The sequence below is a fragment of the Neodiprion lecontei genome, chromosome 2, assembly GCF_021901455.1.
Source record: "Neodiprion lecontei isolate iyNeoLeco1 chromosome 2, iyNeoLeco1.1, whole genome shotgun sequence".
NCBI classification, from domain to species: domain Eukaryota; kingdom Metazoa; phylum Arthropoda; class Insecta; order Hymenoptera; family Diprionidae; genus Neodiprion; species Neodiprion lecontei.
The window spans coordinates 11,494,103-11,521,165 of NC_060261.1; the positions used below are offsets into that span (position 1 = coordinate 11,494,103).

Consider the following 27,063-nt stretch of genomic DNA (forward strand, 5'->3'; position numbering starts at 1 on the left):
TTAAGGATAAATCGAGAAGAAAAAGAATCTTATCAATCCCCGACGATGTTATTGGCGTCAATGAAGTTAGACACGCTTGAAATAACGTTCCTATTATGGAATCGAAATTAATTCGAGCAAATTCCAACAAAAGCTAAGGTGCCATAAAGTTGGCCAAAGGTTTTACGATTCGAAAGTAAAACATGATTGAACCCTGGTATTTTTTTATCCGATTACAATTTTTTCTCAGAGGACAAAAAATTGACAAGTTCATATCTCAGGAGTGAACGAAAATAAACCTTTGTAGGTACGGTACAACTTGTGGGGATTTAGACTGTGAGCAAAATGAGCGCAAAAACATTAGAATCGAATAAGAAGCATCAGAATTTAAGGATTTTGAATTGCTTTCTAATCATTGAACCTTCTCTGAAATTATTAACGTTGAATTTACAGTCGTGAATTTCTTTTTCTTTTTTTTCATCGAGAATAAATTCACCCATTGTTCATAAGTTTTAAGGAAATCGGTAAATTGACAATCAATGCTTCGTATTAATGTTGTTCTTTAAAGCAGGCAAAAATACACTGAAAAAGGATGAATAAAGATTCTGAACATCGATTTTAAGGTTAATAAAAGAAGGGTCATAAAATGTGGAAAGTCATAGTAGACGATTCCTTCAATTTTACCGAGTGACAGCTTATCTTGATAAGAATACTGCTTTCCAATAATTTGTTGCAACAGAATTTCTTTTTGGAAGTAGATATTTAATATAAAAAAAATTTAATAAAAATAATGTTTCAAATAAGATTAATCACTGCAGATAAGTGAAATCATAGAATCGACAAAATTTTCAACGACTCTGAATGAATTTAAAAGGAACAATCTGTATCTCAGGTCTTGTTTACAGTTTGGATATTCATTCTGCTTCCATTCTCAGTAAAATTACCGTACATAAATGTAAAAAAAAAAATTACTAATTCTCGGTAAGCTATATTTCTAAGATAGAACACACGAAAACAAAACCCGTAATGACACGGTAGAAAATCAATACGAAACTTTGGGCGAAGTGAGACGAGGATGGCCTGCGGATTAGAAAGGCTCCTCACGTATTGAATTGAGGGTTAGCCAGATGGTTGTTTACAAGTTCCGTTGCTGAATCGGGTATTAAAACTGAGCAATTTACCATTCTCGGGAAATTAACCAGATCTAATCTACATCTTGTATAAACGGGGAATAATAATTAATCGCAAAGACTTGGCCATCATGTACAAGGCTCTGATTACCTGCACCGCGAAATACGTGTAAAAAGGAGATCAAAACGCCCGCAGGATTTTCATGCTAGACGAAAAAACTGAAAACTCCCGCTCTTTGCCATAATAGTAGAATAGCTATGATAGTTCTGAACATAGATCCCTATTACCGACACTTACCGACATTTGGCAAGACACAAACTTTATTCTGGAATGTTCGAGGGTAAGGTCAATTGGCTCATTCTACACTGAGAACAATTTCATTTGTTACAGTAACTATAAAAATACAATATCTTCTAGTTTAACAAGGATTTTTTTTTTAGGTTTCATTCTCGGAGAAAGCCGGAATCACTGCACAAGTGGAGGACCTTTTTTTTCAGCGCCGTCGGAGATCGCGTGTAAATCGAAAAATATTAAATTTTTTTTCTTCCAAAATTTTACTGTGTATTCTTAAAATATGTATAAATATACCCTTAAAATTTTAAAATAATTGATACATCAATTTTTTTTTTTTTCATTCCCAAGAATCGCCTTTTTTAGACTGTCACACTAGATGTGCCCCTTAAGGACTGAGCGGTAACCGAAACTGAAAATTTCTCTCAATGTATGATCGATAAAGTCAACCAGAGTGGGGAAAAACTCCTACCTTCAAAAGTTCTAGAAAAATGATTGTTCCTTGATTATGTCGGCAAGTGTCGGTAATAGGAATCTGTGTCCAGAACTCCTACAGTTTTTTTACTCAGAATTTGCTATTTCGCCACTGTGTATTCTGTTCGTTTTTTTACCGTGGTATTACACCGATTTCCGATTTCATTATTCGTCCTAAAAAAAAAATAATTCTCAACATTTTCTCATAATCTCGAAAAATTTGACGAGTATTGTTTTCCCTTCTAAAATCGTACGGAAACTTTTAACGAAAATTTTTGGAAATCTGTTCATCCATCGCCAGAAGAGGAAGGTTTTCGGAATTCCAACATCAAGAGATTAAAATTGATATAAAAATTCTTGGAACAATTAATTGTGAACCAATTCTGTAAATGTTTAAAATATTTTGAATACTTTGTACGTACCGCATCTTGAGCTATATTTTGTAAAAATTTGTGAAGCCTCAGAAAAAAGGTTTCTATTTTCTTAAAAATTCGTATAATCCACTCGATGAAAATCTTCTCAAATTTCGTCAAAGTAATACGAAATAATCAAATATTATAAAAAATTTTTTATGCTTATAATTTTTAGAATCTTAATTTTGTTCGAAAATAATTAGGAACATTAGTCCGCTATCTTTATTCTTACAAATAATTAATGCTCGTAACGTTTCCTGCTTTCGTGCCATTCCATTTTGCGCGAAAAGAGACAGTGAATAAAAAAACTATTGTGAAAAGTCCATAAATAATATGTATACCTATAGCAACTTCAAATCCTCTTTATAATATACAGAGAACATCGATCGATTGGTAAAGCTGCACTCGGTTGACTAAGTGCAGGAAAAATCCCAAAGTGTATATTCATATACGTGTATATAATGGCAGACTTCAGAGTGGTCCGAACAAAAGCTTGCAACACATCATTTTAAAAGCAATTCTCGCCCACATTATACACTCAATACGTCTCACTCGTTTAAATGTAACAGCTTCGCGACGGAGCCATGAAAGACAAAATCGTATTCCCGTAAAATTATCGTAACCTGAATATGAAATTTTGTCTTCTCTACGATTTTTTTCAACGATAACTCGAGCAATTTTTCACTCTCATTCCGTTGATTTCACCGAAGTTAAGTTACCTAATCGGTTGACTTTTTCTCTCGAAGGAAGACAAGAGAATTCTTTTGTAAATATCCGTAAAATTTTTGCAACGTGATAAAAATTCATTCCTATTTAGAAAATCTGTCGCGAAAAAAGAAAATAAACTCACGAATTTACGCCGACGTTCAATGATTATTTATACGGTTCTTCGGCACAAAAAGTTGAAATTCCGAACAACGCGAACGTAGTATATAATATATTATAATCTGCAAAAATACGTGACGCGGATTTATGCGCGGCGAAATGTTGAGGTGAAATTTTTTACCGCTTTCCCAGTGTTGTCAGCGGGTATAATTTTACACCCGCACACACACACGGCCAAAGTATTACGGTCCCGCGTTTAATTCACCGTGGTAAACTCGGGAAATAATGAATACATTTATGCACGTTAAAAGGTCGGGCTGCGAGCTCCGAGCCGGAGTCACAAATTGATACCGAGGTACCTTCAAAAAAAACCTACCCTTGTGTGCGCGTTCTTTGATCCATTTTTACGGTAAGCCTTCCTCGTCGTCTCTATGCTGCCGTTTAATTCTTTTCAATCCGCAGGATATCGGCATAATGTTTAAGCATAGTTAATTTTTTGCCCAGTTACCCGCAACCTTCGACCACCTTTCGCAATTGTTAATAAAAATCTATGAGCTATTTGAATACCGTTTGTTATTTTTAGCACGGTTTCGATACGAGGGATACGATGCTGATCAAATTTCCATTCGAATTTCGATCGTTTCGCATGAAATATTATGCAAATATATTAATGATTGAAAAAACTTCACAAGGTTTCAGAAAACTTGGGGGTTTTCGTATCGTTTCAATAATTTTCCATTGTTTTAATGATTTCGTGTGTTTTATAAAAGTTTATATTATTTCGAGGATTTCACGCGATTTGAAACATTTTAAACGTCAATTGCATCAAGGATTTTACACGGTTTTAAGGAATCCACATTGTTTCAAATATTTTAGATCTTGACGATTTAAAGAATTCACGATTTTTATGATTATCACAATACCAAGAATAATTTTACAGAAATTCAGGAGATTCAAAAATTTCAAGGCCTCTGTACGGCTGACATGATTTCAAAGATTTCAAAGATTATTCTTGTTTGGTGGATGTCAGAAATTTCGTATCACCTCAACGGTATAATAAAATCCACGTTGATGTGATTTCAGATATTTCAAAAATGATCTGGCAAGTAATTTTTTACCTAAACAATTTCAAATAATTCCCTGCGTGATTTTACGAGACACCACGGATTTCAACGATCTCAAAACCCTTGCATGATTCAATAGATTTCATTGCCTGTACGCAATCCCAAATATTTACATCAACATTCCGAGGATTTCACATATCTTCAATAATTTCGAAGACTTGCAATTCCACCTTTACATTTCTACTCATTGTCAAAAAAACGAATCATCCGAATGCGAAGGATGAATTCTAAACTTTATCTGTTGGAATTGAAGTGTGTGTGTGTTCTTTTTTTTTTTTATTCTGCTGGAAATAAACTTTTTGTAAATGCCGAGTCAATCGTTATTTCAGTGAAACCACACGATGATGATACAAGTGACGCGTGCAACATGTACGCGTTAAATTTGGCTGGAGATTGATGCGTCAAGTTTGTAGAATAAATCTCGACGTTCGAGAAAGAAATATCACTTTCGAGACTAGACGGGAAACTTATAGAGACAAATTGAGCAAAAAGCTCACTCGAAGCACTGACGTCCAGTGGCAGCAGATTCGTCAACGGACGCTCGGATTCTCGAACGTCGCGGCCATCATTCATGTAATGAATACCCAAATGCCATACAGCTACGTGTATAAAAAGTGTCCAGTCGATACGGTCAAGATACGATACTCGAGGCATCGAGTGGATCTGTGAGAAAAATGTCACCCTTGTCATCGAAACGAAGTGGACAACTCGTCCTTGATCATTTTTCAATAAAAACACGCGAGCAACGATTCAAAAATTATAAATCGAGCCTAGATTTGTTCATGCAGAGCCTTTCACGTCAACTCGACGAATGATTTGCACTCGCTATTTTTTATTCGCTTCGCGATTTTTTTTTTTTTTTATACGATTTTCCGATCTTAGCAAAGCTCTCCTGAATTTTTTCAAATTTTTTCCTCCAATCGTTAATTTTCTATCGTTATTCACAGCCATCTCAAAATCGTTGGCCTTTTTTAATTAAACTCAAACAATTCTCAAAAATTTTAATCGTCATTCAGATCGTTTCGACACCCGTCCCGTGATAGGGCAATTTTTTCTATTTTTTTTTTTTTTCCAGCACTTCAAACATTTTGAATAATCAAAGCACCACGTTTCAATATTCCGGAAATTTCAGAAAATTACCGAAATTTTTTCAGTTCAATTCTGAATCTATAGACGCAAGAATCTTTGAAAGATAAAAAAGTATCGAAAAAAAAACCATCCCATCATGGGACGGGTGTCAAAATAATTGAAATGAAAAATAACATTTTTTAAACCATCCTGAGATTTCTGAAAGAGGCCGATTTTGAAATAAGTCTGAACAATCATAAAATATTAAGGGTCGGAGGAAAGAAATTTGAAAAAATTAAAGAGTGCCTTTTTGAAATCTGAGAATCGCGTGAAAAAAAAAAAGAAAAAGAAATCGTGAAGCGAAAGTTCGTCACATCTTCGCACTGATAATTTTTATTTACTATTTCGCCGGTGAAACGAATTTTTTGTTTTTTTTTTTTAATTAATTTATTTATTTCTTTCCAGGGCATCAAAAAATTTGGGAACCTTGAAGTCTCGTCGGTTTAAAAAAAACAATGACCGGGTCACCCTTCGTTCTACGGAATCCTCACCTGAGATAAAAATGAAAGAAGGGGGGATAAAAAAAAAAAATTCCCGAGGTATTCGGAGTCCAACGACCCGGCAAACGGTTCGTGGGTCAATTCGTATGGCTCAATTCTGGTGCGTGACTGCAGCGTGCGTATAAAGTCGCGAATCCCTGAGACCCTGGCAGTCGGCCACGGCGAACGACGATCTTGATCCCCAAATGGGCGTCATCTGTGTCGAGGTAATGTACTCTGGCCTGTGGCTGATGTTATCGCGCTCTAGGAGACTAGTGGACCCGAAATACAGAGCTGATTGCATCTAGCAGCCGTTTCGAGATCAAATTGCAAAGGAGTTTCTCCGCGCGAGGAATGCCTAACTTGTCCAACTTTATCCGGCACATAATCACTGCGACTAGTCTCAAGACGCAGCCACTCACGGTTTGTATCCCGGAAAGTTACGAGGCAGGCACTTACGGCGAGGTTCAAGGCGATTGGAATACAAAGAAATTGCGGATTTTTGAACTATCACAAAAAGAAAAAAAAAAAAAAAACGCCAATTACCACGTTTTTATATTTGTCATTTTGTTCTTTTTTTTTTTATTTAAAACGCTTCCCACAACTAGATTTTACGACAAATTTTGTTTCAGAGTTGTACATTTAGAAAAATTTCACTTGTTATAGTAACTAGAAATATTCAGTAAAACATTTATCGTTGAAAATACTGTTTGAATATTGTTGGGATTGCGAAAAACGAGGTACGCGTAATTTTGCGCTATTGTCGATCCTTTTTTGGTAATTGCAACGCAAAATCAGTTTCTGAGGTTTACTCTAGTTTTTTAGTTAAACAAGGCTTTAACGTCAATTTATTATTGCACAAGCATTAAATTTTCGCAACAGTTGCAAGAAAATATAGCAACAGTGATCGTAATGAGAAAGAATAGTAACGGATAATGGACTTTCCGGTAACAGCTGGAAGACTAATTTTCATTTTCTACCTAGAACTATATTTTTCGATTGTGGTAAAAAATGAAAATAGTTAAGGGCTGAGCGGTAACCGAAACTAAAAATTTCTTTCAGTGTAATAGCAAGTAGACGTTGCAAAATATTTCGTGAAATTAATGCTTCGTTCGTTTGAACGAAAATTACACGTTTTCCGAACAATATTCATATCCGCATCATCGTCCTTGCAATTACGTCTCAAAGTTGCTATAATTTTTTGCGACACTTTCCTATACTAAGAAAAAGAAAACGCCTTATGGATTTGAATAAATAACAAGTAGTTTGAATTTATGTCCCTTCCTATAATCTTACACTTTCGATTAAACGTCTTGTTTGACTAAATTGAATCCTTTATTCTCACTATGAAACAACGAATTAATTACGTCAGTTTAGAAAATTTATCTTTGCTCCATTTATTGTTACATCGCTTTGTTCCAATTTTGACTATGAAATTTTCCTAATTATCAACACACAGCATACTCGTTCGCTGTTTTCGCCTGAACGGTAATCAGCAAAGGAAAATGAGAGCCATGGTTTGCAATTACACGTATCAGAAACTATGCCCAACAGAATTTCTCACACGAGTTATTACAGAATCCGAACTCCGCGCAAGCTCCGAGCTTTTTCACGAAGAACGGATTAACGGCACATGCAAACAATTTCGTTGTTTTCGGAACCGAATGTCATGTTAAAAAAAAATAAAAAATATGTCTAACCTTTAACCGTTTTCGTTTTTTTTTTCGACCCCTCCCCCCTCCTCGACCCCGCTACCTTTTTAATGCCTCCATTTTTAATCAAGTCGTTCCGTTTAAATGAATTTTTTACACCCCGTTGCGAGCGCCTTTTAAACCATCTTCCAACTTTTCTTTACTTCCCTTTTTATTCAACGCGGCACGGATATTCGGACAATTTTTCTTCGCCGCTTCGGTTGCAGAAGCGTGTCACGAAATTCCTCCGATATCCCGGATATTTACCATCTCACATTCTGACTTTACCGACTCACTTTTTCAACCGTCTAATTTCGCCAAATTCTTCGTTACCCGTAACTCTAAAACGTCAAATTTTCAACCAAATTACGACGAAGATATATATTCTCCAGATCAGCAAGTAACAAACCAGATTCATTACGATAAAAATTGAATTTTCAATTAAATTCTGCGTCAAGTGAATTGGTAAATTATAAAAATCGATCAAATAAAAAAAAAAAAAAAAACAATTTCAATTCCCCAGAAATTAAACCCATGTGACGCGTTAGGAAATTTTTAAAAACGAATAAAATCGCGTGAAATATTTTCAAAAAAATATCTTTACCTATATACATACACTCGCAATAATCATTAATAACCATGTACATAAACGTGTATAAATACATAATACATATAACAGAATTTCATTTCCTCGCGCCAATAAAATTCGTCGGACAAACATTTATAGGGGGGGGGGGGAGCATAAATTCGTACGTTGTTATACTACTTGCTGTGTCATTATTGTTGTTATTATTATTCGAGGTATATACATCTCTCGAACACACACACACACACACACACACACACACATATATGGTACATATGTACAACGATGTAAATCTTTCCAATGATGAATATTATTTCGCAAGGCCGAAATATATTTACAAATAATAACGAACCACCGGAGCATATATCCCATTTGAAGGGGAGGGGGGGGGGTTCATAAAATATTCATTGAAATCTGTACACGAGCAACAACCGACGCCTGGCGCCTGCCTTTGCTAATATTCACTCAGAGACGTTTAATGAGACTTGCCAACTCGACATTTACTCGTCAAGACGTTGCCTCTGTTCACTTTAATGGAAATACCGCAGCGTGTGTGTACTTCGGTGTGTTTATACTTCTCCCGGGGTAATTGGCGGATTCATCAATTCCGCGACTCGGTGTGGGTACAAACTCAAAATTGGGCTTCAGAAATGTCGCGAGTTTATCTTGCTGGGAATGAGTTATTCGAGAGGCGAACCAATTTCGAAATTATCACTCATCTATGTGCCACGCGACCAACCAATTTCGAAAATTAGATACTTACGTTCTGCTCTGTTTGCCGCGATGTGTGGAAAAAGATATTCTCATTTTATGCAACTTTGCAATTTTTCTATAGCATAGGTACCTAAAAAGTTTTCATCGATCAAGCTCGAACACCTCAAGCTGTAACTATTGACGATATGCAACATTTGAAAACAATTAAACTGTTCGATCCGATTTTTTACACCTACGATGAAAATTAAACCAATGGGAATTTTTATTATTTTTTTTTTTTTTTCATATTTATTCTTTAGTGACAATTTGAGTTCGAAATTGACCTCGATCGCCAAATATTGCTAGTATGAATGAAATGGAACTTCTTAGAACAATCAAACGTTTTACCCAGATTTCTGACGCATGACTGAACCGTTTGATACGTTTTCGAAATTGGCTCGTGAGTGAAAATTGAGCTTGCGGTCAAAGCTTGATTATTTCAATATGTAACTGTTAATAATACAATGTATTAAAATACACCAAGAGTTTTATTCCAATTTTCGACGAGCAACTGAAGCATTGGTCAATTTTTTAATGTTGGATCGTCGGTCGTAATTTGAGCTTGCGACTGAGCTTGATTACTAAAAGTTGTCGATACGAATTGAGCACAATTTCTAAAAACGAGCAAACGGTTCATTCTGATTTCTGACGTAGGACTGAAGCTTTGCGTATGTTTTGAAGCTAGTTCATCAGTGAGTGTTCGAGCTTGTGATCAAGCTTAATCGCTTCAATTCGTAACTATGAATAATGGAATTTCTAAAAATAAACAAACACTATACGATTTTCGACGCACGACTCGACCGTTTACCAATTTCTAGAAGCTGGTTCATCGGCGAAAACTTGAGCTTGCGATCGAGCTTAATCGCTCTGATTCGTAACTATTAAGTAATAATGATTGAGTTTCCAAAGACAACAAACAGTTCGCTACGATTTTCGACGTGCAACTCAACCATTGACCAATTTCCGGAAGTTAGCCAATCGGCAACGATTCGAGCTTGCGACCGAGCTTGATCACCAAAGGTCTGATCTATCAATAATACAATTTCTAAGAACAAACAAAGAATTTCCACCAATTCCTGACCCACAACCGAACCGCCGAACAACTATCAAACATTGGGTGACTATTGAAAATTTGAGCTTGCGATCGAGCTTGAAAAACCTCATATTATCATACCACCCCGATGATTACCGTACTACAATAAGCGTCGACGCCTTACTCACATTCAGGAGGGAGAAAAAAATCCAAGCACACGCAGCACTTTTCGCTCCTCCGGTTGCAAGCTCACTATATAACACTGATAAGCCGTTGTTAATTTGTTACATATACGACCGTCGCGACAGTTTGTAAAATTCAACAGTTCCGACCATAATAATCCCGCACTCGTTAACACGGTGTTGTGCAAATTGCGCGACACATATTCGCACGCGTGCACGGAAGCTGTGCAAGCTCTCCAAGCTTGACGAGAAAAATTCCGTTCTTCGCTGCGGGATGCGTGCGTATAACAAGTGTAGGACGAAACACAGAGTCCGGGGTGGGGGGGGGGTGGGGGGGTAGGTAGGGGGTTCAGCGAAAGCTCCGAGCTTTCGCGATCAACCCTCTCTCGCGGTCTTTCAAAATAAAAGCTCGCGGATCTCCGGCACTCGCGCACTTCGAAGGGCCGTTTGTTTGTTTTTTTTTTTTTTCTTTTTCTTTCCTTCTCGCCCACCCGCACCCGCGTTATTTCGCCGCGGCGTTTATCAACCCCCGGGACTCGATCGAGTCGCGCCTTTTAGACGCGGCGCGGTGATCTGCAGGGTGCACGGCTCGCGACGCGAATGATGCCTGGAAGAGGGTTCGCCCTGCTTACGCCGCGCGCGCTCTCTGCCGGCCACCCCTGGAACCCGGCCTCACCCCCGAGCTTTTCCTACGGCTACGCCGCCCCGGATGGCGACCGGATCGCCGCCGCGCGTCTCCGCTTTTCGAGCTTCGGCCTCATATTTCCAAAGCATCCCAGCCTAGCCGCCCCCGACCGGAATAGACCTACTCGCACGCTTCTCCCACGCCGGCTTTCAAGGTGAAAATTATTATTGATCATCGGGTCGTTGACTCATTTATACCGACAAAATTGTCATCCGTTTATCCGTATTCGTTGAGAATTTAATCTACAGGGTGTCCGGGAACTAGGCGCCGAGTAAGTTAACACAAATATTGTACAAAAAGAACGCGTGGATCTACGAAGTCGCGTTCTCGTGATACGAACGGTTAAACGACCTCACCGAACACTCTCGTGTGGACGACCGAGTACGCAGAATTGGTTTAGTTGTCTTGTTGATAAGCGCGCTCGAATGATGATGCAAAACATAACCCTGTCAACGGCTCTTGACATTGACCTTACGTCAAACACGACAATGAGGACGCACGATGGAAATGGTTGTAGCTTTCAAATTTAAGAGTTTCAAACGAAACTCGTGACGGTGTATTATGTTTGACAATAAGTAGCGAGGATAGAAGGTTGGAGGAGATCAGTGAGCAGTGTAGGGTCTACCACCCTCGAAGGGGAGAGTCGATTTTCGATCTGTGTAAACGACGTAGAACGAATTCTGTAAAGTAGTAAATCTTGATCAGGCAATAAAACGCCAACAAATTCACGATGACGCTTAAAAATAATGAATTAAAAATCACGTGATGGAATGAAATAACACACGTTGTCAATTATTTGTAGTCTCTCTCTCTCTCTCTCTCTCTCTCTCTATTCAAATTACGATACCATCTATCCGCTCTGTGCTCTTATAATTACACGTTTTCACTATCACTGTTCGACGTTATATCTTAATTCGCTCTTGTTTGTTGTGTTTTAAGACTTGATTTCGATTGCGTTCTATTTTTAGCTTATACACTTGGTGCTGTTTATTTGTGTTTTATTTTCAACTATCAAGTCAAGTTTGTCGGCCTGCGACGATTCATTTTCTCTTATATTATAAATTTATTTAATGACTCGTCGATCATTGCATATGTAAATGAATAGACTATTTTGACAATATCTTAAACTCTTTTGTGTATATTTCTTATTTGTATCTTTCAAAACATTACAAAGTATTTCCAATATCAAATTTTATTACAAAAACCCGTCGTTGGAAGACGATTTTTTAACCGGTCGTATTTCGAAAACGCGACTTCGGAGAGCACATTTTTTTTAGGTTATTTTACTATTATCAGTTTGGTCACTTCGTTCCAGGACACCCTGTATAGGGTCGCTTTTCTTGCCACATTTTCGCTTCGACTTGCACGCGGAAAAATCGGGATTGTTCATTTTTTAACAGCTGCTCAACCTTCGAAATCTTCGAATCAAACCAATACCGATTCGAATTTTTAACCGTATCATACTCTGAGAATTAATTACTTACCCTAGTTTTTTACATTAATTATCTGTTGAACTATCCAAGCTAAAAATCTACCTACAGATTTACTTTTGTGTCCATACTTTTTTTCCCTTCGTCGAAATATACGACGTATGTTTGATCCTACATTTCCACCTAATCGACTCAAATAAATGAAGATTTAAATTTTCACCCGCATCACATGTTTTCAGTATCGAAATAATTTTTTCTTGATTTTGTTTTTCTTGAACGCGATACGAGAATTCTGTTTCTGTAAATTGTGCCTCTCAATGCGACTTTGCAGGATTTGGAATAAAAGTTCAGATACAATGCGCAATGTTTCGAATTCCGATATGTATTAGTGTGAAGTGAAATAACATTGTGCTTTTGTAATATTTCGATTTTGAGAAGAAAATCCAGATATTGCTAAAACATTTCCACAACATTATTATTTTATACATTAAACCGTTCCGCACGAATTTGATTTAGATTCCGAGTTAGCATAATTTGCAATTTTGAAAAATTTTACAACATTTTACGTTCCTCTTTATATTTTTTCCCGGCTTTCAGGTGCAAAAAAAAAACCTTCACCGTGTAACAAGCACAGCCGCCCGAGAAACGAGTACTATCGAAAGTTAAGCTTCTTTTCACAATTCGTCATGCTTACACTCTGACTCTGGAAAAGTTAAATAGATCTTGGAATTTTTCGGTAAGCCCACGTACGATATTAGAAAAAACCACAAATTCAAGAAAAAAGAAACGTGCCATTTTTTTTTTTTTTTCTTTCTTTTAACACGGTGACGTACGATTTTTTAAGAAATATTCTATAGATATTTTACTTTTACACACCCTACAAAAAGCTCCGGGCGTCGATTCTTTCAGTTTTAATCGTTAGTCTTTATACACGTCTGACATTTCGGACGAAATTCTTACATCAAACGCCAGCTCCCACAGTAAATTCACCCGAGCTTCCGGTGATCAAAGTATCGAGATCCAAAGCTGAAGAGAAAAACGAAAAATTGATAAGTAGAGACTCGTGAAAATTTTCCCAGAGGACTGGCTTTGGAAAACAGACGAAAATGTTTACTTGGGAGCAAAAAACCAGCAGATTAATCGTGATTATCATATTATTTTATCGAATAATATGAATCAGAAATATGTTGAGATTCAAAAAAAAAAAAAGTGTAACAAACTCGAAGCAAAATTTCATCCTCATAACCGGTGTGAACTTTTCTCCCAACTGGGCACGGATTGTCTTTTGCAAAAGATGATTCGATCCTTTTCCATCCGACACAATTATTTTGAGGAGCGTCGTTTTCGCTATTTTGTAATCAGCGAACCGAAAATAATCCAGTATTTCCATATCCAATGCAGTTGCGTCTCGATCTGATTGTCAACGGGTTTTCACCCCGCATTGTCTTTTTCCTAATGGAAGGTACACCCAGGCCTCAAGGCAAGTTGGAAAAGAAAACTGTGAGTCAGAAGAAAAGCTGAGTTCGAATCGGTGCAGACTTTTCATTTCGGTGGAGTGAAAGCTCGACGAAATTTAATTCCAACGTGGCATTAACACAGCAATTCTGTTGTAAAAGTCGACATAAAAAAAACATTATTTAGCAGGTAATTAAGCTTGAATATTGAAAAGGCTGATTTTCAATTGAACAAATTGAACAGAAGTTTGTAAATTTCAAAACCGTCGTAGCGGGTAGAAATGACTCGTATAATTTGAAATACCGAATTTTTATTGCTTCGTTGTTGTAAATATAGTAAATAAATTCTCTCTTTGAGCATAATGGTTTCCTTTTTCGAGATTTAATTAAACCCACAACGTTATTTATTCCAATATGGATTCAAGATTCGTTACTCGCTAAACTTCTTAATTGCCTTATTGAATTATTTCTTTAACACTTGACGTTATGTGTCAAATATAATTACTATCAATAATGTAGTATATTTCATGTGTTATTTATATAAGCTTGTAATTTCATCCTCTGGCGACTCGGAAGACTGTCGGCCTTCCATAAGGTGGAGTTTCGCTGCTGTGGCTGCACTGAGAGAAATTTTTAGTTCCGGTTACCGCTCAGTCCTTAACTATTTTCATTTTTTAACACAATCGAAAAATATAGCTCCAGGTAGAAAATGAAAATTATTTTTCTAGCTGTTACCGGAAAGTCTATTATCCGTTACTATTCTCTCTCATTACGTTCACTGTTGCTATATTTTCTTGCAACTGTTGCGAAAATTTAACGCTTGTGCAAGAATAAATTGACGTTAAAGCCTTGTTTAACTAAAAAACTAGAGCAAACCTCAGAAACTGATTTTGCGTTGCAATTACCAAAAAAGGATCGACAATAGCGCAAAATTACGCGTACCTCGTTTTTCGCAATCCCAAAAATATTCAAACAGTTTTTCTAACAATACCCGTTTTGCTGAATTTTTCTAGTTACTGTAACAAATGAAATTTTTCTCAGTGCGCGAGCAAAAGCGCAGGTCAAATTATCACGACGAGCTGATTTTGGTAATAATTCTTATTGTTCTTTCGCTCTAGTATCTGTGCCGGGAAGCGGGGGTGAAAAAAGCACTAAACACGAAACAGAGGCACGAAAACTCCGAGTTATAGTCACCCGGCTATCTGCCTCAGTGGATAAAATAGTCCATTATCCACGGGTCAAGTGGCGTGTGGTTTCCGGCAGATTCCAGGCCAGATAAAACCTTTGCTTACAAATTCGTGCAGCCGTCATGTGTGCGAAACACACATCAGCCGCCATTTGCATTTTGCATTAGGTAGACGCTTTGCGGTGGCGGAGATACGCATTTTTCGAAATATCGAACCGTCCGGAACCAATAACCGATTCAACCAGAATCAACAATTTGGGTAAACTCAATAAAAACGGGTAAAATTCAAAACTCGCGAATTTTAGTGAAAAAAAAAAAAAATAAACCGACGTGCAATTAATTCAAAGCGATTTCAACCATTAATCTGCTGTATTTTCAATTTCCCCAACGTACAAATTATCCAGTCTTACCAAATTTCCGGTCATTATGTTTCCTAATTGCATTTCTTTTCCACGTTGGCGGAGATTGGTTCTCAACCCAACTGCCAAAGGTTCTCGTACACCAAAATAACCCTCTTCGTACAGAATATCAATTCACGAACGAAAATTATATACGAATCGAAAGCTCCGATAGAAAAATCGTTGTTCAAGTTTCAGGGTAAAACGTCACTCGTCGTAATAAGGTTTGAAAGAAAAATTTCCGAACCGATGTGAAGAATAGAATCGAAAATTTAATCCCTTCGGTATAAATTGAAATAACAAATGAAAATGTAACACAAAGGCCTCATTAATACTTACGAAGTACAGGTTCACGTGTAATACAACCTCGTTTATCTTCGGCTGCGATTGTTTTCCACACGTGGAGCCTTCCGTTCGAATTATAATAGATACACCCACCCCTTTCAAGTTATTAAGGGTCGACTGATGTCCAATCGCTTTCACCCTTTGCCTCTGTCTCTGGCATGGATATAACTACAATGCCTCCGGGTAAAACGCGTCTGTACACGTATACCATGAAGGGTGACAAGGACGCAACAATTTCACCAAAAAACAATGCGAAATCCAGCTTTGAGCTTCCGAGTATCCACAGCCTAATGTAGCAGCGACTCCTGGAATTTATACAACGAATTCTGTGAAATTACACAGGCTTGCAAAAATACGTTTCGTTATGTTTTTGAATCGAAAATCGAGTTCCGTTCTTTCCCTCGAAATCCAAAGTGTTTGCATAAAAATAGCGTAATGATAATAAAAAAATCACCATTTCATTGCAATGAACTGGACAATATTTCTTGTAAAATTAAAGAAACAATTTCTTTACGAAATATACTTAACGTTCCGTGTTCGATCTTTTTGACTACGAAACCTTTTCTTCTTCTTTTCGATACTTTCCCGAAAACGCTTCGGATTTCCTTTTTTTCTGTATTCCGCTTGAGCATCCAACAGTAGTCAGTTAGCATACTGATGTCCCATCTTCCTTTGACGTCCTTAGAATCAGGAAAAGGATACCAGATTTTGAGATAAGCGGGAGTTTCACTCTGAATTAAACTACAAACACTAGTTCAAGAAAAAACCTGACGTGATGGAATTTTTTTAAATATTTTTCCCGTTATCAGTGAGCAAAAATCTATGAGGAACCGTATAAAAAACGTGTGCAGTTTTTTTTTTTTTTGTTGCAGATCTGTGTTACCCAATGCGTCGCGGGAAATCAAATTACTTTTACTGTGTAGAAAAAGCAGTTATTCATTTTTCCAATCATGATAAATAATCTGCTAAAAATTAAAGCGATACGTAAGTATTATCTAGAATTAAAAACTTTTCACGTTTTCATTAATAAACCCGAAAATTCGTTATTCATTCAAATTCGTTAACATAACTGACAAGAAATTATATATTTTTTTACAAACCTGAAATTTTCAAGAATATGGTTGAAAGATTCGTCTGTGAAGAGAATACTTTTGAAAGCCCTGGGATATTGTTTGTTTTTTTTTTCTGAGATCTTTTCCTCCGGTAAAAGAGATTCTTCAGTTTTGTGTGGAAGAATTTCAGCAGCGTCGGTTAAAGCAGCTAGTCAAATGCATCTCACCTCACTTTGAGGCGCTGCCTCAATCGAAATACTCTGCAGGAGCGACTTCTTTAAGAGGAAATGGACCGTGGAATACGTTGTTGGTGTTTAAGCTCTACTCGATTCAGAATTTCTCGACGGTGAAATTGACGCGGAGCGATATTTGTCCAAGTTGCACTCTTCGAATTACTTTTCAAAACTTAAATTCATACCGTTACCATCATCAAAATTATTCAAACAGTACTTCCCAAACGAATCACAGTCTTTGTTGATTTCTACACTCAAAAGTTAAAAAAAAAAATATGCTCCTACAATATTGCGTTTGGTTTGAAAACTATAACGCGAACTTTGAAAGCAGAAACTACAGATGAAAAAGAGGTTTTTTTTTATTTTTGATCATGGAAAGGCGTTCGAAATTCGAAAACTGCCCGCAAACGAACCTGCAGAACAAAAAATGAGAACGCATTTCGCGTAAAGTTGTGTAATCGCATAGTGACAAGGGTGACCGCCTTCACAGGGAGAAGACAGGAATTTCTGAAAGTTTCTGAACAAATACATTTTCTTCGGGAATAGACTGGCACTCACTCAGAGATGGCGCGAATAACGAGGACGAGACAAGTTAAATGAATGCAGCTCTTTGCAAAGAGTGAGAGGTGATTTGATCGAAAGCGAAGAAGCTGGCTTCTGAAAAATTTCCCGATACTGACTGATACTCGCAGGGAGTGAAGTGCGATTTGGAAAGGTGCAAGGGCACAAGTCTGAGAGTGATCCATCTTAATAAAACCCATGAAAGTATAGATTGACAGTCTCAGAGTTGACACCGAAGGCCGAGAAAGTCAAACGACGCAAGGTTCGGAAACTGCGGTGCTGCCCTCTGGCGGATTATCACGTGACGTCAATCACCCGTTATTTCTAAGCGTGAGTTATCTAATTCCTGATACTCGATCGACGGTGACTCTTTGCTGAACGATTCTTGCCGTCAACTTGTTCAATTTACGATCAGCTTGATATTTTCCGAATTATAGGAATAAATTTACAGTCGAAACGAAATTCGAAGTGAGCCAATGAGCGCCATATTGATTTTGTGCGAGCGTAATTGAGTCCAAGGTTTACGGTTGAAAACAGCAGGAAAAATTGCTGGAACAAGTGATATTACGAGGAGGAAAAAGGTCCTGAAACAGTTCAGAGCCTGTGGAACTGTGGGTGAGTTTGTCAAATGGTTATTTAAGCCGCAGCCGGAGCTGCGCCTTCATTTCAAACGGTTCGACCGAGTAGTGTAAAATAGCTTAGCTCAAATATCGTCCCTTTTGAGGTGATATTGCGAAGGAGCGGGTCGTGCGGGTCGAATAAATTTCCTCTAGAGCGTTATTTCGTCGACAATGAGATTCGACGCAGTAGCAGCTCGCAAATTGTCGGGATAATTTTCGCCTCTCTCAAACGAAACACGAGATACTCGCACTGCGGAACACGGTTCGAATACTCGTTATACACGACGCGGCTTTATCAGAGCAGAATAAACGATCGTTGATACTTTCGACGAGCACTGACCGTAATCCTGCAGACATAAAGTTGAATTTCGGACTAGCTCTCGAACGTGTGTTTTACCCTATTTATCAATTTCGTTACGATTATCCGAGAAATGGTGAAAACGTTTCTCCGGAAAATAAGAAATTATACTCGTTTCAAAGAGTCTGAGCGATTTCTTTTTAAAGGTTTGTAAAAATTTTTCACCGCGATTCGAAAAAAGGGTTTAAAAAATTTCCAGCGGTACGTTACGACGCGTAAACGAGGTTCGAATAATCGTGAAGAAATTCGAACGGCAGATGCAGTTACACTTCAACGATATTGCAACAATATTGCGGTGCGGGGTAAAAAGTTTCCAGACGAAAAGTAACCGGCCGCGTCGTTTTGTCTAGCGGTTGTTTTCAAGATTTTCGTTCTAGCTAAGTGAGTTTCAGTCACGGGTCGGGATCCCAGGTTTCCTACTCGCTTGCCAAAATCGGAGTGGGTATCCTCCAAACCGGAGGTAAACAACTACATTACTTACTATCCCGGACGTCACAATTCAATTTTGACCAAAAATCAAGTTAGGCCGACACACGAGAGTGGAATTTAATTATCTTTGAAGTTTCGTAAAAGCTGATGTTTCCCTGCCCGTAGGATAGGCAACAAAAACTTTCGACGTAACTCTCGCAGACTCTTAATAATTCTTACAAACTCCTATTATTTCTCATCGTGCTCCGATTACTCAAGCCAGATTCGAACACAATAATCCAAAAATCCAACGGAGATCTTGCTCCAAGTTTTTAGGTATCGGAATCTTGATTTACACTTTTTAGATGATTGAAAAATATTTTCCTCATCTGTACCAGCTTTATTAATTCATTTTCAAGAGGATTTGAAAAAAAAATCTATTACTCCAAAAAATTTACGTTGAATTTCAACTTCTCTGTTGAAGCTATACTAATAAAATCTGTACCGAATCTCTTTGAAGGTGATCGTATTACGTCACAGTAATCAGAATAAAGTTAGAGATGATCAAAGCTTGTATCGAATTTCTCGGGATCCTTCGGATATTTTTTATTTCGTTTAATTTTATCAATTGCATAAATTGGAAGAGTAAAACATTTTTCTCATTGTCAGTGAATTGGGAATGAAACGTCAGTACATCAATACAATGAAACCGGGTTCCTGGAGAAAAACTTTCTCGTAAAAACTGTAACTTAATAAGAAAAAAATCCAGATTTCCAGAATAACATTATTCCACAGGATTTCTCTGCAGAATATGTTCACATTTTCTCAAATTTCTCTAACAATATGTTTTTGGTTGGCAAAATAGCTCGAACCACTTTCTCAGAATTTCTCTATCAATATTTGTAATACGCAAAATTTCTCTGAACGTCCAAGAATTTCCCCAATTTTCCAAATGATACAAAATTTAAAAAAATAAATAAACAATCAGAGATGCTACGTGACAAGTCTTCTCAATAACTTGATTAGAATGAAATCGAACAAGTCTTGTGGAATTGGTTATTTTTAATGATGTATCGATGTCTAAGCTCCTGTTAATAATTCCAGTATTTTTAATATCAGAAATTGTAAAGAGTTCTTCGTGTAACCTACGAATATAATAATTTCACGAATTATACTCAATGCGGAACTACCTCGGTAATAAAATTGATAAAACAAATCGATTCAGCCAAACAGCCTGCGTGATCAAAAATTTTCAACGAAATTTTCCGGATAATTTTTCATACCTTTTCAAAGAAACATTTTCACCAAGGTACCTATAAACCGTGGGTAGGAAACAAGAAGCGATGAAAATCAATTCATCCTCTCTTGACCCGAACCCTCGGCGTGAAATGTCGCGCAGAACGAAACAAAAAGGCGGTTCCTTACACCCGAGACAATGAACGACATTTTTCTCAGTCACGACGTATTCTTTCCTTAATCGGAGTGGAACGGACATTAATTGCTGATTTGTGGTTGTGTCACTCTAGGCGTGTCTCGTTACCGACCCCCCACTCCTATCCGTCCGCCATTTTCTGACAAATCAGAATCGTAGCGCGGTTCATTTGAAATTGGAAACATAACGCCTTTGAAATTGAAAACGCCAGGCTTCACTTATACGGGATTTGGTAGAAAATGGCGCAGCCAATCGGAACGAAGTTACGTATTTTCCCGGACACCCCTGGAGTTACATTAATTTGTGGCATCCCTGGGGGACCTCCATCGGCAAAAAACTCGTAACTAACGCCACCTGGGCAGGTCCAGATACAAGGGATCGCCTTAATCGCATTCGCAGCCTTGTTAATTGGAGTTATTAACATCGGCTGATTCCAACCGGTCGTTTTCAGAGAAACACAGTAATTCTAAATTGTGTTATATCCACAGGAGGGTTGACCGGCGGCTACTTCAGCCTTCGAATACATCGCGTCTAACCTGTTTCCCATTTACTTTCCATTCTCGCCGTTGTAGTGCGGCAGACGCGAAGCTCGGCACGTAATTACGGCGGCCATTAATATCGGCTTTTTTGTTTAGTTCATAATCACCGAACTCTACCCTTGGCTCGTGATAACTTTTTGTTTTAATCGATACATGCTTGAAGTTCACTTTGTATTTTTTAACATTAATATTGAATGTCGGGTTTTCAAGTTTCAGTTTTTGGTCTCAGATTCGAATTCAGTGGTATTGAAAAGTCAAGTCACGGATTTTGTGAATTCCTTGATTGTCAAAATTTGCATCATTTATGCCAAATTTTTGTATACATAATGAAAGAAAAATCAGACAACACGTGATCCTGTATCACTCTCTGAAAATTTGAATTCCTCACGATGATGTTCCCGGCTTTTCGATACAGTGATCCACATGATTTCTTCGTTTCCGGAAAATTACAAAATACCGTTTCAATCAATACGATCATTTTTTTTTTCACTTTTTGCTACAAAACAATCGAAAGATTAATTTGATATTCAAGAATAGCAAACTTGTTCACAATAATAACACTTTTTTCGATGACAGAAAAGTGTGAAAATTTGAAGTCGAAATTCAGTGACAGAATTGTTCAACGTTTTATCCGTAAACGGTGAGATTTGATGGTAAAAAATTTCGAGATTTTTCGTAATTGAGTGATTACACACGATTCTGTTGCACGAATTCTTCGAAAACTGAGAATTCTATGACTAATTTACAAATTTCGTAAATGGACGATCTTTTTTCAAGCTAAACCGATCTTGAGTAATAACAAGTAACGAAGAAAAGATTCGTCCAACGAAAAAGTTTTAGTATTTTTTTCTAACATATTTGTAGTAAAAAAAATTCCGTCATATTAAACTGAATTTTCTGAGAAAAATATAAAAGTCAACCCTACAAAAGGAGATGGACGCAAAATCCTATCCGTTTCCTGATCGGATCCAACGTTGAGCCGCGGAGAGACGTTAAAACATATTTCCGGGCGATGAGGTAATTTTTACATTTCGCCACGATCCCCGTTCCTGATGAGACGTTAATTAAGTCGGTGTAATTAAGGGAGGTAGGAAGCTAATGTTAAAATATGCCGGTCACCCTGCGGACCGTTAATATTTATTTTCTCTTCTTTAATTTTCGACGTCTCCTATTTCACGCCAGGTAAATTAAATTTTCCAAAACCCGATCATTTTTAGTCGTACTATTCTTGGCTCGTTATACTATTGATGCAAATTGCGAGGTGTAATAAGTCCGGCTCATGGGAACGCACGGGAAACAGCCAGCTGCGAACAATCGATGCTCTGAGGCAATGCAACAAAAACATGGAGGAGCGAGGTATGACGAACAATTTCGCGCAAGGTTGAACCGCGGCGTGTTTTTACTGTCGGGAAAAAAAAAAAAAACTAATGGCTGACCAAAATTTCCCCGGAAGTCTGAACTGAGCCAAATTGTTACAGCCAATCTTCATGAGCGTAACGACATAAAAATTTGAATTTCGATAGGGGTTCGATCTGCGAAAAGATTCTAAATTGGCCAGAATCTGATGGCACTTGAGGTCATCACTGACTTTACCGAAACCAATTTTTATCGTTATTTTTGTGCTTTTGATTGAATAGTGATGTGAGTATATTTTAATTTGCGTTTCGTTAGTCAGGAATTGAAAATCCGATAATAAACGAAAATAGTACAGCAATTAACGATATTCGTACACGTTACGTGCACACGTTGATTGAATGGATCAAGTACCTTTTAAGGGGACACGTCAGTGAAATTCTAAAATCGACGATGCCATCAAAAATATAACATGCATTGCGTTTAATGACTCATGGGAAAACATACTTGGTTGTGTTAAAGATTAAAAAAAAAAAAAAACATTTCTGATACGAGTAATTAAAAAATCTGAAAATATTCATACAGAGTACCTTAAAGTAGTACTACTATGTAACCATTATGGAACAGATCCAAGAGTATGCAAAAAAAAGTGGCTGGGTTAGTAGAGAACGCCTCATACGCAATGTAACTGATTGGAACCGGTTGAACACGACTTATTTTTTAGAGCCTTATTGTGAGTTCAAATTTTAAAGTAACCGAAAAAGTTTAGAGTTTCACTGACGTATCTTCTTGGACTCGTGCCGTTCGATTAATGTTGGGCACTTTTGTGTTTCTTTTAAAAGAAATCACACTGAGCGGAAAAATGAAAGAGAAAAGCTGGTCGAAAGTTATATTCTTCACGAGCGGTGAATTATCGTGAAGATAAACACGCTACGCAGTTACAATACACTTACAACTAGTTTTCCTCGCATTCTCACAATGATTCGACACAATGTGAGATAGGCTTTGAGCAATCTAGTTGACTGCAGAAAAGAAGGACATTGCGGTCATCGTTATAAAAAATGCGCCAAAACTTCCATGTATAATGAAATCCAGACTCGTAAACATTTTTCCACACGATTTGATGATTAATTTATTCACCGTTTAGCGACTGCAAATTTATGGATACTCGGATATTCTTCGATGGTAGAATTGAAGTTGTTGTTCAATTGGAATGAGCGTTGATTCTTGAAAAAGCTAAAGTAAGAAAATAGAGCAAAATATTGGGGCCGAGTTGCATATAATTCGATACGTCAAATTAACTATAATATAACAAAAAAAGTAGATTAATTGTGACATTTTTACAAAGATAGACAACAAAATTCACTGGAAATACCTGCAGATCATTATCTTGATATTTACTCAACGTATTACTGGGACTTCGATAACTGTCATTGAATGATTATTATGGCAGAAACATTGACAATTGCCAGTAAGTAGGTTTTTTTTATTTTACAAACAGTGCTGCACTGTAAGGTGATTCTATCGCTGTTCGATACGAAGTGTTATTCCACCTGCTGGCATGATTCCGAAATTGGCTTTGTCGATTACCATCGGAACTTTGACGTCTGGTCCTGGCGTGAAACGATATTTCGAAAGCAAACTAGCGAGGGCAACCTGCGTTTGTACTAATCCAAACCTCATGCCTGCAATGATAAAAACAAGAAAAAAACATCAGTTTTAGCTGGGCTCGTGACTGTTTGACACGATTTAAACCTACCGATGCAGTTCCTCGGCCCTTCGCCGAATGGCAGATAAGCGTAGGGATGTCTGCTGGCGATGTTTTCCTCGGTGAAACGTTCAGGGTCGAATTTTTCCGGGTCTGGATATATTTCGGGATCGTTGTGGAGTCCGTAAACGGGAACGATTATCGCAGTGCCTTTCTCAACGTGGAGTCCAGTTTCGGGCAGATCGATCTCCGCTGTGCATTCTCGGTTCAGAATCGGGACGGCTGGATACTTCCTCAAAGTTTCTGTGGACAGTGATGGAAAACTGAAGTCAGTGGCCGGTGACAGGGTCGAGAAGACGCGGGGATATCGTCACTTCTGGAAACCAACCTGATACGACTTTGTAAAGATAGCGCATCTCCTTTACTCCGTTGTAAGACATTCCCCCGAATTCTCCAAGTACTCGGTTCGCTTCTTCAGCCACTTTGTCCTGGATATCCTGATGTAGCGCCAACTCGTACAGGCAGTTAGTGACGGTTGAAGATGACGTCTCGAAGCCAGCTAACCAGAATACGAAAGCCTGCGCGGCTCCTTCGAGCAAGGTGATTTTTTGACTATCCAACTCTGCAAGAGTTAGTAAATGTTAGTTCACCGAGATTCTGAAAATTGTTACCACATGTAAATAATGGCGTCACCTGATAGTTCAAATGATTTTTTATCGTCATTTTCTACATAACCCTTGTCCATCAGCTGCATAATCAAGTCTAAGAAGTCCTTCCGAACCACGCTGTTAACTGTTCTGTATTCTACTGTTTCGGTAAAAGCACTGACGAAGAATTTTTCCACATCGGCGTCAGTAGCGGGAATTCGGAGAAGTTCCAGCCAGGATGGAGCTAACAACGAAATCGCATTCATTATTGGTCTTGGCCTTAAGACCTTCCGACCATAGCTCCGGAACTCTGCATTCGGATTCTCGATGCTGTTGCACTGAATCCCAAAAGCAACCGATGCGATAACGTCGGTGGAGAATCTGTAACCGCGAGATCAGGGACGATCATCAGTACCAGTGTTCGTTCCAAGATCCTTTCCATGATTGCAAAAGGAACGGAGTAAATGCAAAATCGTCCAACCTTGCCACGAGGTCCTTCACCTCGATCAGTTCACGGTTCTTAGCTAGAGGACTGACGAATTCCACCATCTTTTCGGAGCATTCCTGAACCGTGAAGAACATCTGCTTCATCTTGCTCGATGTGAACGTCGGAGAGAACTTGGTCCTCAGGAACTTCCACTTGGCACCGGGGATCGAGAATAGATGACCAGACAACGGATCGACCTTCTCATTGCAATAGATTCCACGATCGTGGAAATGCGCGAACTGTTTTGTCAGTACGAAACGTATGACATCAGGATCATTGACCACGAGTGCGGGCTTGTGAAACATGTAAACCCCAACGACCGGGCTTTTCTTAAACTCCAAGTATATATCTCGAAACCGATCACCTGAAACGCAAGAAACACTTCTAAGTTCCTGTAAAATTAATCACGAATCAACATCCGGCTCCGGTTTGCCTTACCAATTGAAGCGCGAACCGAAAGCACCGGCCATAAGTTGCCAAAGGGGACAACTGGTTTGACAAAATCGATGTTCCTCCAACTCCAGTACTTGTAGGTCACATATTTCAGATATATGTAAGCAGCACAGATCAGGGTAAAAACTGCCCCAATGAATTCCACCAGAAAGTAGTTTGAGTGAGACGCCATTTTTCCAGCATCTGCTGGCACAAAATAAAACGAGGATTCCACTGCTTGTCGGCCTTATCTGATTGCGAAACTGCAATAATAAAATCAATGACTTCGGACTTTAGAAATGCACGCTACAAACTAGCCAATTGTTTCACACGGTTGTGAGCCTAAGATGGCACTTTTATATATGCATTTTGAAATTTAACTGACGTGCCACTTTATGAAAGTCAATCCAAGGTTAATGGCGAAATAAATTACTCTGATTACTTTAACGAATATTATCAATTCTTTCCGCATCTATAATAAAAAAAGTCAAACAAACATCTGATTGGACGAAGGCACGTAATGTTAAGTATTCGTAATAAAGCGACAAAGCTGATATGCTTACCGTTAGCTTTTATTTGATTAGATGTCGGTTCCACGACTGTGGCAACATGATATCAACTTTTACAAAATACGGTAAGTATACGATTATTCACAATATTACAAAAATTTATTTGATAATTATTACGATACTTCGAATAAATTCAATGGCTGACCTTATTCTTTAAGCTCAATTTGAATTCTTTCAAGGATTCCAGAATATGGATTCTAATCTTGATTAAATTCTTTCAAAATTTATATCTCTGAATCTTACTTTCTTTCTTCGTTACTTTCATTTGCAATCCAATATTTGTGGTGAAAATTTTGATTCACTCGATGACTAGTCGGAATGATATTCCCATAACTTGTAATGAACGGTGCATTTTATGAAATCAAACCTACCCTCCAGATTTTTAATATTCATAAAAATCTATTACAAAATGCGACTGTACTCACCCGAAATTTGACGAAACAAACCGGGGAATTGTTGCTGTTGCCGCTACTTATTGCCGTCTTATCGTTTCTCAGCGACTTGAGTTCATTCCGTTCTATCTCTTGAGTGAACATTTGATAACACAAACCACGCACGCGATTTTGCAAGTCACTGCTGGGCTTCGTTACAACCCGTCTGTCAGTTTGCAACTTCACGATGTATTCATTGGGGATTTTTTTCGTTTAGGTTTAACATTGATTGGAGAATTAATTTATAACTACATCGTCACTCGATATTTCACAATCTTCGCTTCGTTCGTCTTGTTTATCTTTGACATTATGATACCGAGACTTTTATACGCCATAGATGAAACGAAGGCATAGAGACATATAATCGCTTAAATGGGTGTCACGTTCGATTTCGACGTTGACGTGTACATCTCCAACTATCGAAGTCCATGATATCTCAAACGCAAAAAGGGCTTAATATCCCCATTCTGTACAAAATTCCGAACAAAAAAGCTCCAATGCATTTTCATTTGACGCAGAAATAAAGAAATGGCTTGGATCCGACAAACTCGCAATACCAGATACGTAGAACAATGTGTCGAAGTGTTTTGGTTCAGAATTGTGCATAGAATGTGGCTATTAAGCCCTTTCTCGCATTTGGAACACG

General features: G+C 37.9%; 1 protein-coding gene across 3 annotated transcripts; it reads right to left on the bottom strand.

Annotated features, from left to right (window-relative positions):
- Nucleotides 1-23,440: 23,440 nt before the first annotated feature.
- Nucleotides 23,441-26,560, bottom strand: LOC107225928 (probable cytochrome P450 6a14). Of its 3 annotated transcripts, none has more exons than XM_046730892.1 (7): nt 26,412-26,560; nt 25,424-25,621; nt 24,980-25,349; nt 24,545-24,879; nt 24,240-24,473; nt 23,903-24,154; nt 23,441-23,828 (listed from the first exon to the last, which is right to left on the bottom strand). In XM_046730892.1, the coding sequence occupies exons 2-7, from the start codon at nt 25,608-25,610 to the stop codon at nt 23,665-23,667; spliced, it is 1,542 nt and encodes a 513-aa protein (XP_046586848.1). In that variant the 5' UTR covers nt 25,611-25,621; nt 26,412-26,560; the 3' UTR covers nt 23,441-23,664. The 3 variants fall into 3 exon arrangements, with proteins under 3 accessions (XP_046586848.1, XP_015522050.2, XP_046586847.1); XM_015666564.2 differs by having other exon boundaries at nt 25,424-25,680; nt 26,412-26,559; XM_046730891.1 differs by lacking the exon at nt 26,412-26,560 and adding an exon at nt 26,230-26,266.
- Between the last annotated feature and the right edge of the window lie 503 nt (nt 26,561-27,063).